Source organism: Protopterus annectens, chromosome 7.part0 (genome assembly GCF_019279795.1).
Source record: "Protopterus annectens isolate FY-2018-M chromosome 7.part0, PAN1.0, whole genome shotgun sequence".
NCBI lineage: Eukaryota > Metazoa > Chordata > Ceratodontiformes > Protopteridae > Protopterus > Protopterus annectens.
Genome location: NC_056739.1, coordinates 374,749,141 through 374,766,414, shown reverse-complemented (window position 1 = coordinate 374,766,414; position 17,274 = coordinate 374,749,141). Strand labels below are relative to the sequence as shown.

The following is a 17,274-nucleotide window of genomic DNA, read 5'->3' as shown; positions in this document are numbered from 1 at the left end:
TAAACAATGGTAACAAAAAGATTACAGCAGTTTAAAATTTCAGTCATTTGTGGGTTACAGAAAAAAACAAAACAAAGGTTAATCAGTTACAGTGATAATTTATGGGTTTTATTTTGTAGGAAAACTAAGATATGAGCAGATGAAATAAAGATTCTTAGGTTAAATTCTGTATAAGAGCAAGCATTGCTGTTGTGTAAATATATAGTTCCTTGAGTGGAATTGTAGGGATTGTCAAATGATAAGATGTTGTTACAGTTGGCTTAATTTGGTGTCTAGTAATATATGATATAGTTGTTTGTAGGAGGTGGGGAATAGGCTATGAGGGGTGGGAGCAGGAGCATTCCCATGAGGATGTTAAATGTGAGTGCAGTGATTTTTTAAAGGCAGGGAGGTTGGTGGTGATATGGATAGAGGGAGGAAGTGAGTTCCATATGCGTGCCAGGGCATAGGATAGGAGGTTTTGTCCTGGAGAGTGAAGGGGTTTGTACAGCTCTATTAGGTTTTGGTTATTAGATCTTAGGAGTCTTTGTGGCATGTGCATTTTAAAGGTAGAGTTGAGAGAGGGACAGAGAGAGGGTTGAAAAATTAGTTTGTGAGCAAAAGTGAGCTGAGTATATGAGAGATAGTGAGGAAGCTCTAGCCAATTGAGTTTGTGCAGAGATGTACAGTGATGGGTAGATGATTTGTGGCTGGTGGCAAATTTGGCAATTTTATTATAACAGGAGGACAGTTTAGTTCTGAGAGATGATTGTAGGTTTGTTAGGAGAGGGGCACCATACAGGAGAGAGGGGATGAGAAATGTAGTAACAAGAGTGATCTTTGTAGATGTAGTGAGGAATTGATTGTTATGGTACAGCATGCCGAGTTTTTAGTGGGTTTTTTTATGTTTAGTAGTAGGTGGCTTTTGAATTTAAGCTGGTCATCAATCTGGACTCCTAGTAGTTTGGTTTCAGATACTAGTTCGAGAGGTGTATTATTCTGGCTAGTGATGGAGAATAGTCTACTATCAAAGGTTGTGGTTTTTGAGGGGGTAAATACCATAAGTTTGGTTTTTGATGCATTGAGTGCTAGATGATTGTCCTTCATCCACTGTTCTCTGGTAGAGAAGGCGTCTTGAGTTAGATTTAAAAGAGTGGGGATGGATCTGGCTGCACAGATAATTGTAGAATCATCTGCATATTGAATAAGTTTAGCATGGGGAATTGAATGGAAGAAATTGTTTATGAATATATTGAAAAGGAGAGGGCCCAAGATGGATCCTTGGGGGACACCAGTGGGTGTGTTAAGGAAAGAGGAGATGGCTTTTTTCCACTTGACAGCTTGTTGGCTGTTAGAGAGATAGCTGGTGTACCAATTGAGAGAGGAAGGGGATAGGTTTAGGTTAGATAGTTTAGTAAGGAGAAGGTTGTGAGAGATAGTATCAAAGGCCTTAGAGAGGTCAAGAAAGAGGGTAGATACAGTGGAGCCAGAATCTCTGTCTTTATTTACAGTTTCCAGGAAGGAAAGGAGGGCAGTCATGGTGCTGTGACCTGGTCTGAATCCGTGTTGTGTGGAAGTTAGTAAGTTATTGTCTAAGAGATAGGGAAGGAGTTGAAGATGGATACATTTCTCTAGAGGTTTTGATATAGGAGAGAGGATGGCGATGGGACAAAAGTTAGTAATATTGTTATTATTACCTCCTTTGTGCAGGGGAATGATGAAAGCCCTTGACCTTCTTGGATAGAGCGATTGATTAGGATGCTGATGGGGAAGGCAATGGCTTCAGCAGCTATGCTGAGGAAGGATGAGGGAATGTTATCGGGGGCATTGGAGCATGGTTTTAGCTTTTGAAGGAGTTTTCTTATGGTAGAAGTAGGAATAGGTTTTAGGGAGAATGATGGGAGTTGGGAGGCTGGAGATGAAGGGGGTGATGATAGGGAAGATGCAGAAGTAGGAGGTGAGGTGTTATTAGAGAAGGATGAGGTTAGTTTGGAAATAGAGTCTATAAAAAATGAGTTGAATTGGGTAGCCAGATCTATATCTTGTGCATTTGGGTCTGGGCTTGGGTTTTCTGTTGAGCCAGGTTTTAGGAGGGTAGTGATGCCTTTCCAGAATTTTTGTGGATTGGTTTTGTGGTTGTTTTGGAGTAAGGAGAAATAATTATTTTTATCAATTGTGATAAGCTTTTTAACTCTATTGCGAAGTATTTTTAATTCATTAAGGGTGGTGGGAGTTTTGTTTCTTTGGTAACGTGCCCATGTTTTGTCTCTGAGTCGCATAGCGGTTTTTGTGTTTTTTGTTATCCAGGGGGTGGTTTTGTTTCTTATTCTTTTGGTTTTTATGGGGACAAAACTATCCAGCAGTTTTAGGAAAGTTGTACTGAAGTGTTCAACAGCATTATCTAGGGGTAGAGTTTTTAGGGGGTTCCAGTTTATTGATTTTAGGGAGTCAGAGAAGGCTATTGGGTTGAAGTTTTTAGATAGCGAGTGCTGATGTAATTATGGGTTACTTGTAATGGAGATGGAAGACGTCTGGTGTAATCATATTATGTCTAATTTGGTATAATTATTTAAACTGCATTTTTTTGTATTATTTTAAAGACTGTAAAATTATTATTCTTAAACGTTTTGTAATACTTTGGAGCTTTCCTCCACAGACTTCCAGTGAAAATGAACTCCTACTGAGTTGGACTTTCCCCCGTAGTCAAATGTCAGTAAATAAATAAATAAATTTGAAGATTTGGGTTAAGGAAGTTTGTTTGTTTTTTCCCCACTGTTGTGTGATCCTGCGCAAGTTTGAACTAAGCTGTATGGATGTATTGCTTGCAGTCAGACTTGCTCTCCTGCAAAAACTCTGGTTTTGTTTCATGTGCATTTTTGAGGGAAAGACATGGCAATGCATTTTTCCTATGATATATCTTGATGGAATGAGCATTTGACAATAATGTGTGTATATACCATGGATATAAAAAGTCACTTTTTTGTGCCAGTAAACAATACATCATTTCAAAACCCTTCACACCTTTAATGTGACCTATAACCTGTACAATTCAATTGAAAAACAAACTTATCTGTTGGGGGAGAAATATAAAAAATAAAGAAAGTACAATACGCTGGTTGCATAAGTGTGCACACCCTTAACCTAATACTTTGTTGTGTGTGCACACCCTGAAACTAATACTTTGTTGAAGCATCTTTTGATTCAATTACAGCATTCAGTCTTCTTGGGTGCACACCTGCCATCAATTAAAGAGACTCTAACTCCAAATAAAGTTCAGCTGTCTTAGTAGGATTTTCCTGACATTTACTCAGTTGCCTGCTACAGCAAAAGCCATGGTTCACAAAGAGCTTACAAAGCATCAAAGAGATCTCATTGTTGAAAGGTATCAGTCAGAAGGGTACAAAAAATTTTCCACAGCATTGGGTATACCATGAAACACAGTGAACAGTCATCCAAAAGTGGAGAAAATTATGGGACAACAGTGATGTAAAGAACTGGACGTCCCTCCAAAATTACTGAAAAGACAAGATGAGAACTGGTCAGGGAGGCTGACGAGACCTACAGCAACACTGAGCAGGAATTTCTGGAAGTACTGGTTGTGTACTACACATGACAACAATCTCCTGCACACTGCAGTGTGCATTTTTTTCCCATCTTACCTTTAAGCATCCCTGTGACTAGCACTTTCTCTAATACCTGCTGGAAAGCACTAAGAAGCCTTAAACTGATACAAGCACTCAACTCTCATTGTTAATAAGGAGCCTATAATTGCAACGTACCTTGCTAAGGTAAGGGAAAACAGCTCCTGTACTTTACAAAAAAAAAAAAAAAAAAGCACCAAATCAGGCATGTCCAAGTGTCAGCTTCTGGTGATTTTTCCTGTCCACCTGGTGAATCTGGGCATACTGGAGCAATGCAGCAATTGCCTCATGTACACAGACAACCCTCTCCTACCACCCAACACTACAACCTGTGAGAGATGCACTTACATAGCCAAAATGGAAGCAAAGCTCTCTCCGTCTAAGATTGTGCTAGACAGTCAAGAGGAGAAGGTTAACACACACACTACACCTCAAGCAACACACAGCCCTTCTAAACCCACACCACCAACACCCGCATATAGCAACACTAAATCCACATATGCAGAGGCCCTTAACTGTAACCTGCCCAAGCACCAAGGACCTCTGAAGCTGAAACGCAAACAAACACCAATCATAACCAAAGTGTCACATAGTTCACAACACCAGTGTGCCACCCAGCAACAGCCCCTAAGGCAAGACAATGTACCTAACACTTTAGTCATAGGTGAGACTATAGTCTGGCACACTGATGTCCCTCTCACCAGGTTGAGTTCACATCACCAGTGTGCCACCCAGCAACAGCCCCTAAGGCAAGACAATGTACTTAACACTTTAGTCATAGGTGACTCTGTAGTCTGGCACACTGATGTCCCTCTCACCAGGTTGAACAAGGAGAAAATTACAGTCAGCTGCCTGTCGGTGCCAGGATCCACCATATAACGCATGCACTCAAGTCACTCCACAACAAGTACAGGTATGACTTTGTCATTGTCCATGTTGGAGTGAATGACTTGAAACGTACCTCCCCGGACTACATGAAAAGAGACATGGAAGAGCTCTCGGAACATGTGGCCCAGGCAAGTATGACCCTAGCCCTGAGTAGCATCCTGCCTTCGCCCAGAATGATATGACAATATAAGGACAAAATGATTGACTTCAACAATTGGCTAAGCTTCTGGTGTCATTCAAAGGGGATCCAGTATCTGTCTGCCTGGGACGACATGATTGACGGACCATGTTGATGGTCTGCACCTGTCGCCCTTGGGATTCAGGTTACTGGCTAAGGCTCTTGCCACCCCTATAGTGCCTTTTTTAGGCAAAGTTCAAAGGACAAAACCACCACCGTAACAGGTACAAGCACGCAAAATCTGAAGGTAATGTTACTCAATGCTAGAAGTCTAAACCTCAAAATGCACTCTCTCGAGGCACTCCTTAAAATGGGGAACATCGATATCTGTGCAGTAACTGAGACCTCACTCAAGGCTCCAGAGAGCACCCCTGCAATACCAGGCTACAACTCTTACCACACTTTTCAGCCACCAAACCAGAACCAAAACACTAAAGGTGGAGGGATGTCAATATTCACCAAGGATATTCACACCACCAGGCTAGTTGCCCAACACAATGCATCTGAAATTCTCCAGGTGCAACTAACACTAGGTAAGACTGCAATCCAAATTGTAGCTTGCTACAGATCCCCCACCATACCCCAAGATTCTCACTACACCTTTTCTAAACATACTGGAAAATATTAAGATAGAACTAAACACCCTAATACTGGGTGATTTTAACTACCCTGCCATTAACTGGGAAAACTACTCATGTACCAATACCTTTGCCCAACGGTTCTTGGAATTCATAAATTCCAATGCCCTGGATCAACTAATCCATACTCCCACCAGGGGCTCCAATATCCTAGACCTGGCCATTACCAACATGGGAAATCGATGCTCCACACCTATGGTCACCCCCTCGTTAGTCAAGTCTGACCATAAGCTAATCACCCTTAACATCCACATCCCCCCCCCCCCCAGTAAGGAAACCTCTATAAAAAACTTCTCCAAAGCCAACTTCATGCTACTCAAGTCAGAAGTGACAAACCTCATGACACCCATGCAGACGGGAACTGAAAGTTCAACTGCTGAATCCGACACTAAGGCACTGTACGAGCACATCCACTGATACATGAATCGTGCTATCCCATATAGAACCAAGATGCTCTCATCCAAAAAAAGGAAGCCAATCTGGTGGTCCCCTGCCATAAACAAACTTTACAACAAAAGGAAGAAACTGTTGCAGAAAAGAGGAAAATCCCAGGATGCAAAAAACTCCCTTACCAGCCTCAGTAAGAAACCCCTCATAAAATCCTCCAAAGCTAGTTACGAAAATAAAATTGCCAAAGATTCCAAAGACAACCACAAAGCATTCTATAACTATGCCAAGAATCTAAATGGCAATGCTCAGATCTGCTCTGAGCTAAAACAGAATGGCATTAAATAACTGATCCCAAGGATATTGCCAATATCCTGGCAGATCGATTCAGTGCCAACTTCACCCCCCTCTCACCCTCTAAATGGCCCATCTCAATACCAGAACATTGCCAAATTCTGGTAATAACGGCCACACAGGTAAAAAACGCACTCTCCAAAGCTAAGAATACAGCATCCATGGGACCAGATGACATCCCAGGCTGTGTACTACATGAACTACCATATGAACTGACACCTTACCTAAGTGTCATGTTTAAATCATAGCCTCACCTCAAGTTTCATGCCTACTGAGTGGCGCAGAGCTACAGTTATCCCACTCCACAAGGGGGGATCCACCTTAGATCCCAGAAACTACCGTCCCATCAGTCTGACAAGCCTTATCTGCAAGGCCATGGAGCGTATTATCATGGAACTTATAAACAAAGACATTGGCAACCTTTAAACACTGGACCCCACCCAGTTTGGGTTCGTGAAGGGCCGATCTTGTCTCCTGAACTTGATTGACTTTTTCGAATCAGTCTCCAGAGCCATGGACGAGGGTAAGGTGGTCCATACAGCCTATCTAGACCTTGCCAAGGCCTTTGACACCATCCCCCACTCTGGAATCATAGATAAACATACTAAGCTGGGCATTAATCCCTACATCACCCAATGGGTTGCTAACTGACTTATTGATAGAACCCACACTGTAAAAGTAGCCGGCTCCAAATCCAGCTCCAGACAAGTGACAAGTGGAGTACCTCAGGGTTCAGTCCTGGGACCGCTCTTGTTTGGCATCTACTTCTCTGAAGTACAGGCCAACACTAAGGGACTCTGGCTAACAAAGTTTGCAGATGACTGCAAACTGGGAGCCATTATTGAATCCCCAAATGATGTGGATACTCTACAAAAGGGCCTTACAGAAACAGATGCTTGGTGCCAGAGCCATGAGCTCAAGCTCAATGCCAAGAAATGTATAGTTATCCCCTTTGGGAAAAAACATGTATCCATGAATTACCATATAGGTGGCAGTACACTAAACACAGAAAGTGTGATAAGAGACTTAGGGACACAGGTGGACAGTGGTCTCACCTTCGATAACCACATCACCACAACAGTCAGGAAATCCTTCTATGTGGCACACCTCATCACTGAGGGCTGTTCATCCAGAAAAAAGGAGGTCATTGTCCCACTGTACTTATCCCTCATTAGACCCATTATAGAATACAACGCCCCATTTGGTATGTACCTCTCAAGACATCTGCAACAACTGGAAAGGCCGCAGAAATACTTCACTAAAAGAATCACAGGCCTAAAGCAGATTCCCTATGCTGACCACCTTAAAAAACTCCAGCTATACTCTGTCGCATATCGTCTACTCAGAGGCGATCTCTGCTTAACATACAAGGCCGTGTCAAACCCAGAGCTGTTGGACATGCTACACTTAAAGAAATCCCAATCCCTCAGAGCCACACGCTCTAGGGATCTAAACCTTGTCATCACAATAAACAAAACATGCTGGAGGGATAGGTTCCTGACCCAGAGACTCCCCAGACTCTGGAATAGATTGCTCATACATGTCAAGCAGAGTGTCTCTTTGGCCCTCTTCAAAAGTAACCTTGACGATTGGATGGGAGAAAGGAAAGTCACACTGGGGATCACATCAGTTGCCCTGTTAGACAGGAATCCAGAGAAGTAAATAGTGTGGGAAGAAACAGCCAGGGAATTGTTACGGCTAGGCTTATATAGGCCCTAGGGCTAATAGTCTAGTACCAACCTATGAACCTATGATCCAACGTATTCTCCATATGTCTGGACTATGGGGTAGGGTTGCATGATGGAAACCTTTTCTTGCACAAAAAAACATCCAGGCCCAGCTAAAATTTTCAAAACAATACATAGTCTCCCAAAAGCATGTGTGAAAATGTGTTCTGGTCTGATGAGACCAAGGTTGAACGTTTTGGCCACAATTCCAAAAGGTACATTTGGTGCAAAAACATTTTGCATCACCCAAAAGAACACCATCCCCACGCTGAGGCATGGTGGTGGCAGTATCATGCTTTGGGGTTGCTTTTCTTTAGCTGGAACTGGGGCTTTAGTCAAGGTGGAGATAATTATGAACAGTTCCAAATACCAGTCACTTTTGGCCCAAAATCTTCAGGCATCTGATAGAAAACTGAAGATGAAGAGGAATTTCACCTTTCAATATGACAATGATGCCAAATATACATCCCAGATCAACAAAATAATGGCTTCACCATAAGAAAATTAAAGTTTTGAAATGGCCTAGCTAGAACTTAGACCTAAATCCAATAGAAAATCTGTGGGGTGACCTGAAGAGGGCTGTGGACAAGACATTCCCTCACAATCTGGACAAGACATGCTACACTTAAAGAAATCCCAATCCCTCAGAGCCACACACTCCAGGTATCTAAACCTTGTCATCACAATAAACAAAACATGCTGGAGGGATAGGTTCCTGACCCAGAGACTCCCCAGACACTGGAATAGATTGCCCATACATGTCAAGCAGAGTGCCTCTTTGGCCCTCTTCAAAAGGAACCTTGACGATTGGATGGGAGAAAGGAAATTCACCCTGGGGATCACTTCAGTTGCCCTGTTAGACGGGGGTCCAGGGAAGTAAATAGTGTGGGAAGAAATAGCCAGGGAATTGTTATGGCTAGGCTTATATAGGCCCAAGGGCTAATAGTCTAGTACCAACCTATGATCCAACGTATTCTCCATATGTCTGGACTATGGGGTAGGGTTGCATGATGGAAACCTTTTATTGCACAAAAAAACATCCAGGCCCAGCTAAAATTTTCAAAACAATGCATAGTCTCCCAAAAGCATGTGTGAAAATGTGTTCTGGTCTGATGAGACCAAGGTTGAACATTTTGGCCACAATTCCAAAAGGTACGTTTGGTGCAAAAACATTTTGCATCACCCAAAAGAACACCATCCCCGTGCTGAGGCATGGTGGTGGCAGTATCATGCTTTGGGGTTGCTTTTCTTTAGCTGGAACTGGGGCTTTAGTCAAGGTGGAGATAATTATGAACAGTTCCAAATACCAGTCACTTTTGGCCCAAAATCTTCAGGCATCTGGTAGAAAACTGAAGATGAAGAGGAATTTCACCTTTCAATATGACAATGATGCCAAATATACATCCCAGATCAACAAAATAATGGCTTCACCATAAGAAGATTAAAGTTTTGAAATGGCCTAGCTAGAACCTAGACCTAAATCCAATAGAAAATCTGTGGGGTGACCTGAAGAGGGCTGTGCACAAGACATTCCCTCACAATCTGACAGATTTGGAGCTCTTTTGTAAGGAAGAGTGGGCCAATATTGCCAAGTCAAGATTTGCGATAGACTCCTACCCAAGAAGACTGAATGTTGTAATTAAATCAAACGCTTCAACAAAGTAATAGCTTAAGGGTGTGCACACACAACAAAGTATTAGTTTAAGGCTGTGCACACTTATGCAACCAGCATATTGTCAGTTTTTTTTTTTATTTTTTATATTTTTTTCCCCTAACATTTATTTTTCAATTGAATTGTACAGGTTATAGGTCACATTGAAGGTGAGGAAAGTTTTAAAATGATGTATTGTGGTCTCATTTTTTTATATCACAAAACCCTGACATTTTGACATGGGTGTGTAAACTTTTTATATCCACTTGAATGTGTAACAAACAGTTTTGAATAAAAAAAATATGCGTCCAAATTTTGCAGCTAAAAGCAGAGTCTAAGTTGTATTTTGAAGTGATTTTATTAAAGTTTAGCACTTTGCATTCATTCTGCACTTATTTTTTTTTAACAAGTTAGGTGCATTTACTGATAATCTGCATTGATACTAAGGTTTGAACGCATGTTATGGTAGTCTTCAGCTGCCATTTTACATTATAGTTTCTCTGAAGCTAAAATATTGCTGTTGCTTGTTAGTCATTTTTCCCCTTTCACTGTTCTTCATGTTGTGTTCATTATTTTCATTTAGGGTTGCTGGAGGTGATGGATCCTGCAACTAATCCAGATGGGGGACAACTAGTGCTGGCTGGAGATCCAAAACAGCTGGGCCCAATTCTTCGATCTCCAAAGGCAATCAAATATGGACTAGGTGAGTCAAGTTTTTCACAGTGACATGTACGCAGTGATGGTAATCTTTATTCCAGCAGCAGTAATGAAGGCCATTAAATGCATATACCAGCATACTTCTCTCCAAATCTGAACTACACTTAGTTTTATTTGGCAGTAGTTTGTAAACTTTATGTAGGAAAAATAAATGTCATATAGCATAAACCCATATAATTTGCCCCCTTTTGAAAGCCTAGACCTTATTTCTGCACTGACAAAGCTGACATTTTACCAGATTGCCCAAGACCCTGAGAGATTTCATGGCCAACATCATTAAACTAGAGAGGGGCATTTTGGATAGAGAGGGGCATTTTGGAAAGAGGGGGGCATTTTGGAAAGAGTATACAGTAAAACGTTCATTAATTCGATCTTCAGCCCTAGTATAAAAGACAGACAAAACAACTCGGGCTACATGGAACTCTGAGAAAGAAAATGAAGGCAACATAAGAAGGACCACGAAGAGCTCTTAGTGGTGCTCAGGTACTACATGGATTTCCAAACCCTTAGAGGCATTATTAGGGAAAACTGGAGTATTATCAGACACAACCCTGCTATTAGCTCATGCTGAATTTCAGCATCAGGAGAAACAGATCTGCAATATTAACTGGAGATAGCAAGCAGGGAATGGGACCCACTACTTCAGAATATATCTGGGACCTACCCCTGCAAAAAACAGAAGTGTGGGTACTGGAAGTTGCTGAGCAATGCCAATAAGTTCAATTGCCCAAACACAAAGAAATTCTTTTTTCACTGAACACGCAGGGAACTGCGATAGTGAGTGTCTAGTTTACAGAGCAGAATGTTCAAAATGTGCTGCATTTTATATAGGCAAAACTTTGAGTAAGCTGAAAACAAGGATTGCTCAGCACCTACATAACCTAAAATACCACAACTGCAACAATGCATTGGCAAGGTACGGCAACGAAAAGACTGGGTCTAACTCCTTCAGGTTCCATATCATAGCTATGGTTGAAAAGGGAACACAACGAGCCTCCACCAATGACATTCCGGAGAAAAGGGATCTGGAATGGCAGATCCAGCTTAATACAGGCAAACCACAAGGACTCAACATCCATAATATCCATCAACAGTGTATTGAACCTATGAAAACTGCATCATCGTGCTTCCTACTAACAGGGACTATGTTCGTAATGCAAATGTTTTCTCTAAACCATTGCTGCAATTTATGCTCACTGTCTAAAGGTTAATGTTCTGCTTGTTCCACTCTTGGTGTATTTTGCATTTACTCCCTGGGTTTTTACCCCATTTACATACGATTCTGGTGACTATTTACATGCTCTGCAGTAGCTCTAGCTTTACCCTAATTGAAATAGGATTATTCAGGTAACCTCTGCCAAACATCCTCTGGTCATCTACCAGACAAAGCATTAAAGGGCATGAGAAGGCATGACACCTATTTAATAATTTTGTAAGATTTTTTGAAGTTTAAGATTCTGACACCAAATAGTCCAGTCATATTATTCAACCCTGAATAACATTTCCTGGGTTAATGTTAATATAGGTTTGGTTGTAATTTAGAAACCTCTATTTTAATTGCATTTCAACTGTGTGTTAGTTTACCTGCACATTTGATTAATAGGCAGGTCTAATGAAGCTTACTTATGAAGGCGCTAATTATAACACAGACAGTCTTTGTTCATAGGTTCATAGGTTCATACTAGGCTATCTGCCCGAGGGCATTTACATGCCTAGCCCATCGTTTTGTGGCTTACGCCACCCCTTTAGTATGGGGAACTATACCCATTATTTTGCTGTGCCTCTGTCGAGCAGTGACACTGAGGTAATCCCTGGGGTTTATCTGCGATCTCCCATCCATTGGTCAAGATTTCTCTTGAACAAGGCCAGCGAGGTGCTCTGCCTCACATGTACCGGGATTTTGTTCCACAGCATAGGGAGTCTTTGGGTGATGAATCTATCCCTCCAGCACGTCCTATTAATAGCCGTGTCGAGGTTTAAGTCTCCCGCCCTTGTGGCTCTGATGAATCTAGATTTTTTGAGGTGAAGCATATTCATCAAATCTGGGTTTGACATGGCCTTGTATGTTAGGCAAAGGACACCTCTGAGCAAGCGGTAAGCTACTGAATAGAGCTGGAGTTCTTTCAGTCGGGCAGTATAGGACAGATTTTTGAGACCCTTTATCCTTTTGGTGAGGAACTTTTGTGGCCTCTCCAGCTGCTGCAAGTGTCGGGTCAGATACATTCCGAATGGGGCATTGTACTCAATCATTGGTCTGATGAGTGATGAGTAAAGGGAGACTATGACCTCCCTTGATCTAGATGAGAATCCTTCATGATAAGGTGGGCAATGTAGAAGGTCTTCCTAACTACTTTAGCTACATGGGTGTCGAATGACAGACTACTATCAACCTGGGTCCCCAGGTCCCTGATAACTTCTTCTGTGCTCAGTGGATTGCCACCTATTTGGTAGCTAGGGGTAACCTTGTTTTTCCCGAAGGGTATGACTATGCATTTTTGGCATTTAACTTTAGGCCGTGGCTCTGGCACCAGTTATCCGTTTCTGTGAGACCCTTCTGAAGGATATCTGTGTCAGATGTGTTTTCTACTATGGCGCCCAGTTTGCAGTCATCTGCAAACTTTGTCAGCCATAACCCTCCTGTGTTTGCTTGTACTTCGGAAAAGTAGATGCCAAACAAGAGTGGGCCCAGGACTGAGCCCTGTGGGACACCACTTGTGACAGGCTTTGAGTCTGACATGGCGCCAGCAACTCTGACCCTGTGGGTTCTGTTACTCAGCCAGTTTGCAACCCATCTTGTGATGTATGGGTTAACATTTAAGCTGATGAGTTTTTCAATGATACCCGAGTGGGGTATTGTATCGAAGGCCTTAGCCAGATCGAGGTAGGCTGTATGGACTGCCTTTCCTCATCAATGGCTTTGGTGACTGTTTCAAAAAGTCAACCAAGTTTAAAAGGCATGATCTGCCTTTGACAAAGCCAAACTGGGTTGGATCCAAAGTCTGCAAATTCCTATGTCTTTATTTATGAGGTCCATTATGATCCTCTCCATGGCTTTGCAGATAAGGCTTGTCAAGCTAATGGGCCGGTAATTTCCAGGGTCGGTGGAGGCACCGCCTTTGTGAAGTGGGACCACAGTTGAAGTGCGCCACTCCCTGGGTTCGTATCCAGAGGTAAGACTTTGATTAAACAGCTGTCCTAGCTGTGGGTTTAATTCCTCATTGAGTTCGTGGAGCACACAGCCGGGGACACCATCAGGTCCCATGGATGCTGTGTTTTTTGCTTTGGAGAGAGCAGTTCTCACTTGGGCGCTGGAGATGTTTGGGGGGCTGCAATCGTTTGGTATAGATATCTCTCCTTTTGGGGGGGAGGGGGGAGAAGTTTGCACTGAACCTGTCAGCCAGTATGTTGGCAAAGTCTGTAGGATCAGTAATCTTCACATCATTTTGAACTAGTTCTGAGCATATCTGGGAGTTTCCTCCCAGGTTTCTAAGATAGCTAAAGAAGGCCTTATGATTGTCGTTTGAGTCTTTAGCTATTTTTCTCTCGAAATTTGCTTTGGATGATTTTATGAGAGCTCTTAGTTTTTTACTTATAGTGATCAAGGGTGTCTTACCTTTTAAGGATTTAGCTCTATCTTGTAGTAGCTTCCTCCTTTTGTTGTAGAGTTTGTTTATGGCTGGGGTCCACCAGACTGGACGCTTGCCTTTGGTACAAAGAGTCTTTGTTTTGCTTGGGATTGCCTTATCCATGCAGTCCTGCAGGTGCTGGTAGAAGGCATTTGTAAGTGATTCAGCGGCTTGAGTACTGTTTGCCGCCGGCTCGGGGGCCTTAAAGGAGACCACACTAGTCTTTAGAAGTGTGAAGTTGGCTTTTGAGAAGTTCTTTACTGTGGTCTTTTTTTATTTCAGGTGGGGGTGGGATGAGGACCTCCAGCGAGATTAGTTTGTGATCTGATCTCACCAGTGATAAGTTTATTCCCATAGGTCCAGCTCTATACAAAATAATGCAACACTGTTAACCAATGAGAATAGAGATATTGTATCCATATCTGCATAAAGGAATGTAACTCTGTCAACCAATAAAAAGACTTTTTATATCCATATTTACATATTCTTAATGTGCTGATGGTGTACAAAGTATAAATACCCCAATTGTCTGTGGAGTAGTTGTTGCATGACAACTGAAATAAAACGAAGAGAAATTTTTGTCACAGCACTCACCTACCTATGTTGGATGTTCTTCAAAAATAAAGCTTTTGTAAACCAAAAGGTAGACTTTAGTGGTTTTATTCAACTTTTGAAATAGGAAAATATAAGATTGTAGATCGAGGACTGGGTTTATTCTCTTAAATTGATTTGGAAGCTTGTCTGGCTAGATTGAGTTTGTCAGCTGGAATTCAATCTTTAATCACAAATGACTGAATCCAGATGTTATAAAGTCCAGTTGACTAAAATGTCACTTGGTCAAATTCCAAATAATTGAAGCATTGTGCAGTCAGAAGCACCCAGCACAAAATGTTTCAAAAGTATTGTTTCAGAGGCATCACACATGACGGGTTTCATCACAACTTTACTTAAGTACACCAACTCTTTGGACACACATCTGTAGAGAAGAGACTTGTCACAGAGAAGAAGTCATTGCTGATGAACAAATAGAAGTCACATGAGTGATTATATATAGGCAGTACTGATCACCAGGTAAAACTTCTAGGTACATGTTTTTACTTCTGTGTACAGAATTTCAATGATTGGGCATTTAGCTAAAATGGCTTGCAATCATGTAGATCCAGTAATTTGGAATTCATCAAAATGAGTATTCATCCCAATGTCATTTTATATGCATATTAATATATAACATTTTTGAATGGATGCTATAAATCAACCTGCTTCTTGTAGAACTGGATCATTTACAATATCATTACTTATTGTAAATCTAATATTTTAGTATACTGAAGCAATTCAATAGACAAATAATGCTAATTACAATCTTTTGTTGAATAGACAGTTTTTATCAAAAAATGCTCAAAGATAAAATTATCATTAGTGTCTCATTGCACCTCATCAAGGGTCAGAGTAAAGAGAGCAGCAACCAGTTGTGGTATTGTGCTGTTTCGATAACGGCATTGTGTGTGCAAACACTATTATGTACATACCGCAAGAGCAGCAACCAACTGTGGTACTGCGCTGTTTCATTAATGGCACTGTGTGTGCATGCACTATTATGTACTCACCACGAAAGCAGCAACCAACTGTGGTGTACAGCACTGTTTTGATAATGGCATTGTGTGTGCATGCACTGTTATGTACACACCATGAGAGCAGAAACCAACTGTGGTACTGCGCTGTTTCAGTAAGGCACTGTGTGCATGCACTATTATGTATACACCATAGAAGCAACCAACTGTGGTACTGCGCTGTTTCAGTAATGGCACTGTGTGTGCATGCACTGTTTTGTACTCACCATGAGAGGAGCAACCAATTCTGGTACTGCACTGTTTCAATAATGGCATTGTGTGTGCATGCACTATTATGCACAGACCACCTAATGGAGTTCATTTGCCCATATTAACCTCATAAATTGTGTCTGGTTGCCCTAAAACATCTTATACTTACCAGCTGACATAGATAGGCAAGGACCCCCCCTTACCCAAAATGGGTGACTCACCATTTATACTACTAATTTCTACTCCTTCCAAGCTCCCTTTGTGTCTAGGTCAATTTAAACCAATGCCTACAGGGTCACAGTCCATAGCCTGTCCCTTTGTGGCTAGAATCCAATGCTGAAAATGAAATGTATATAAGCAAAGCCTAAACTTTTACTTATAGATGATCTCCAAAAGCTAATTCCCCTAGATCCAGGGATGACTCATCTGGATATTCTAGGCCTCGAATTGAATGCATGCTTTCTCCAATTCCAATGATGGCTGCACAGTCGAGGCTTTCCTGTCCAGTTTGCCAAATCTTATTTTCATCCCAGAAACCTTCTACAAGAAGAATTTATGCAAGTAAATCAAAGAGATTTTCTTACTGGGCAGAACAGAGAAAGCTGGATCCTTTTACTGCTCCAGTTCCTATTGTGTTAGATTTACTTGCTTCAGTCTTTCAAGATGGTGCCAGTTTCTCCACCATAAAAGTCCAGCTTGCAGCCATCTCAAATTACCACATAGAACATAATACTTCCCAGCTAGCCTCTTTTAAAATATGTAAGGCATTCCTTAATGGTACCCTTCTGATTAGACCTCTGATAAAGGATCCCACTCCACCTTGGGAATCTTAATATTCTATTACAGACTTTAATTCATTCGCCTTTTGAGCCTTCGGCCAAGTCAGATCTAAGGTTTTTCTCTTGGAAAATAATTTTTCTTGTTACTGTTCTATCTGCAAAGTAAATTTCTGAACTCCAAGCACGCTCTTCAAAACTGCCCTATTTGATTTTTCACAAAGATAGTGACGTTACATACAAACCCTTCCTTTTTTCCAAAATTTCTCCAAGTCAAATATAAATCAAGTAATTAATTTGCCAGCCTTTTACCAAGATTTGACAATAAGGGAGAATACATGCACTCCCTCTTTTAGATGTACATAGGCAACTTCATTTTTACCTATATAGAACAAGAGACTTTAAGAAAACTGATCAACTGTTTGTTTCCTTTGCCAGAAACAAGATGGGAAAACCAGTATTCAAAGTTACCTTAGCCAAGTGGATAACAGATTGTATTTGCTTTGTCTATTTTCTGAGAGGATTGTTCTTGCCTAAATCTCCAAAAGCTAATTCCCCTAGATCCATGGCTACATCATCTGATTTTGGGCCAGAGCTTCCATTGATGATGATTGTGCTGCAGCCCCTTGGTCCAATTTGTATTGCTCATTATAAGATGGATATCTTCTCCAGGAACAGGGCTGCATTTGGTTCTGTGGTTCTCTGGAACAATCTTCCATGAGGGCCACCCAAGATTATCATAGCTGAGGACTCTGTCCCATTTGTTGAGGAAAGAATGAAAATGACAGCATCAGACATTAAAGTTATGTACTTCCTGTAACTATGCATATGTGTTGTCCATTTTCATTCTTCCTCAACTTCCCACCCAACTTCCCCCTATCCATATTGTTTGGGA

General features: G+C 41.5%; 1 protein-coding gene across 2 annotated transcripts in view; it reads left to right on the top strand.

Annotated features, from left to right (window-relative positions):
• The window catches only part of MOV10 (Mov10 RISC complex RNA helicase), an 892,455-nt gene that overhangs the window by 686,815 nt on the left and 188,366 nt on the right, over nt 1-17,274 (top strand). For both annotated transcript variants that reach the window (XM_044076939.1, XM_044076940.1), the window contains exon 14: nt 10,027-10,146. In XM_044076939.1, coding sequence (XP_043932874.1) covers nt 10,027-10,146 — 120 coding nt within the window. The remainder of the gene's footprint in view (nt 1-10,026; nt 10,147-17,274) is intronic.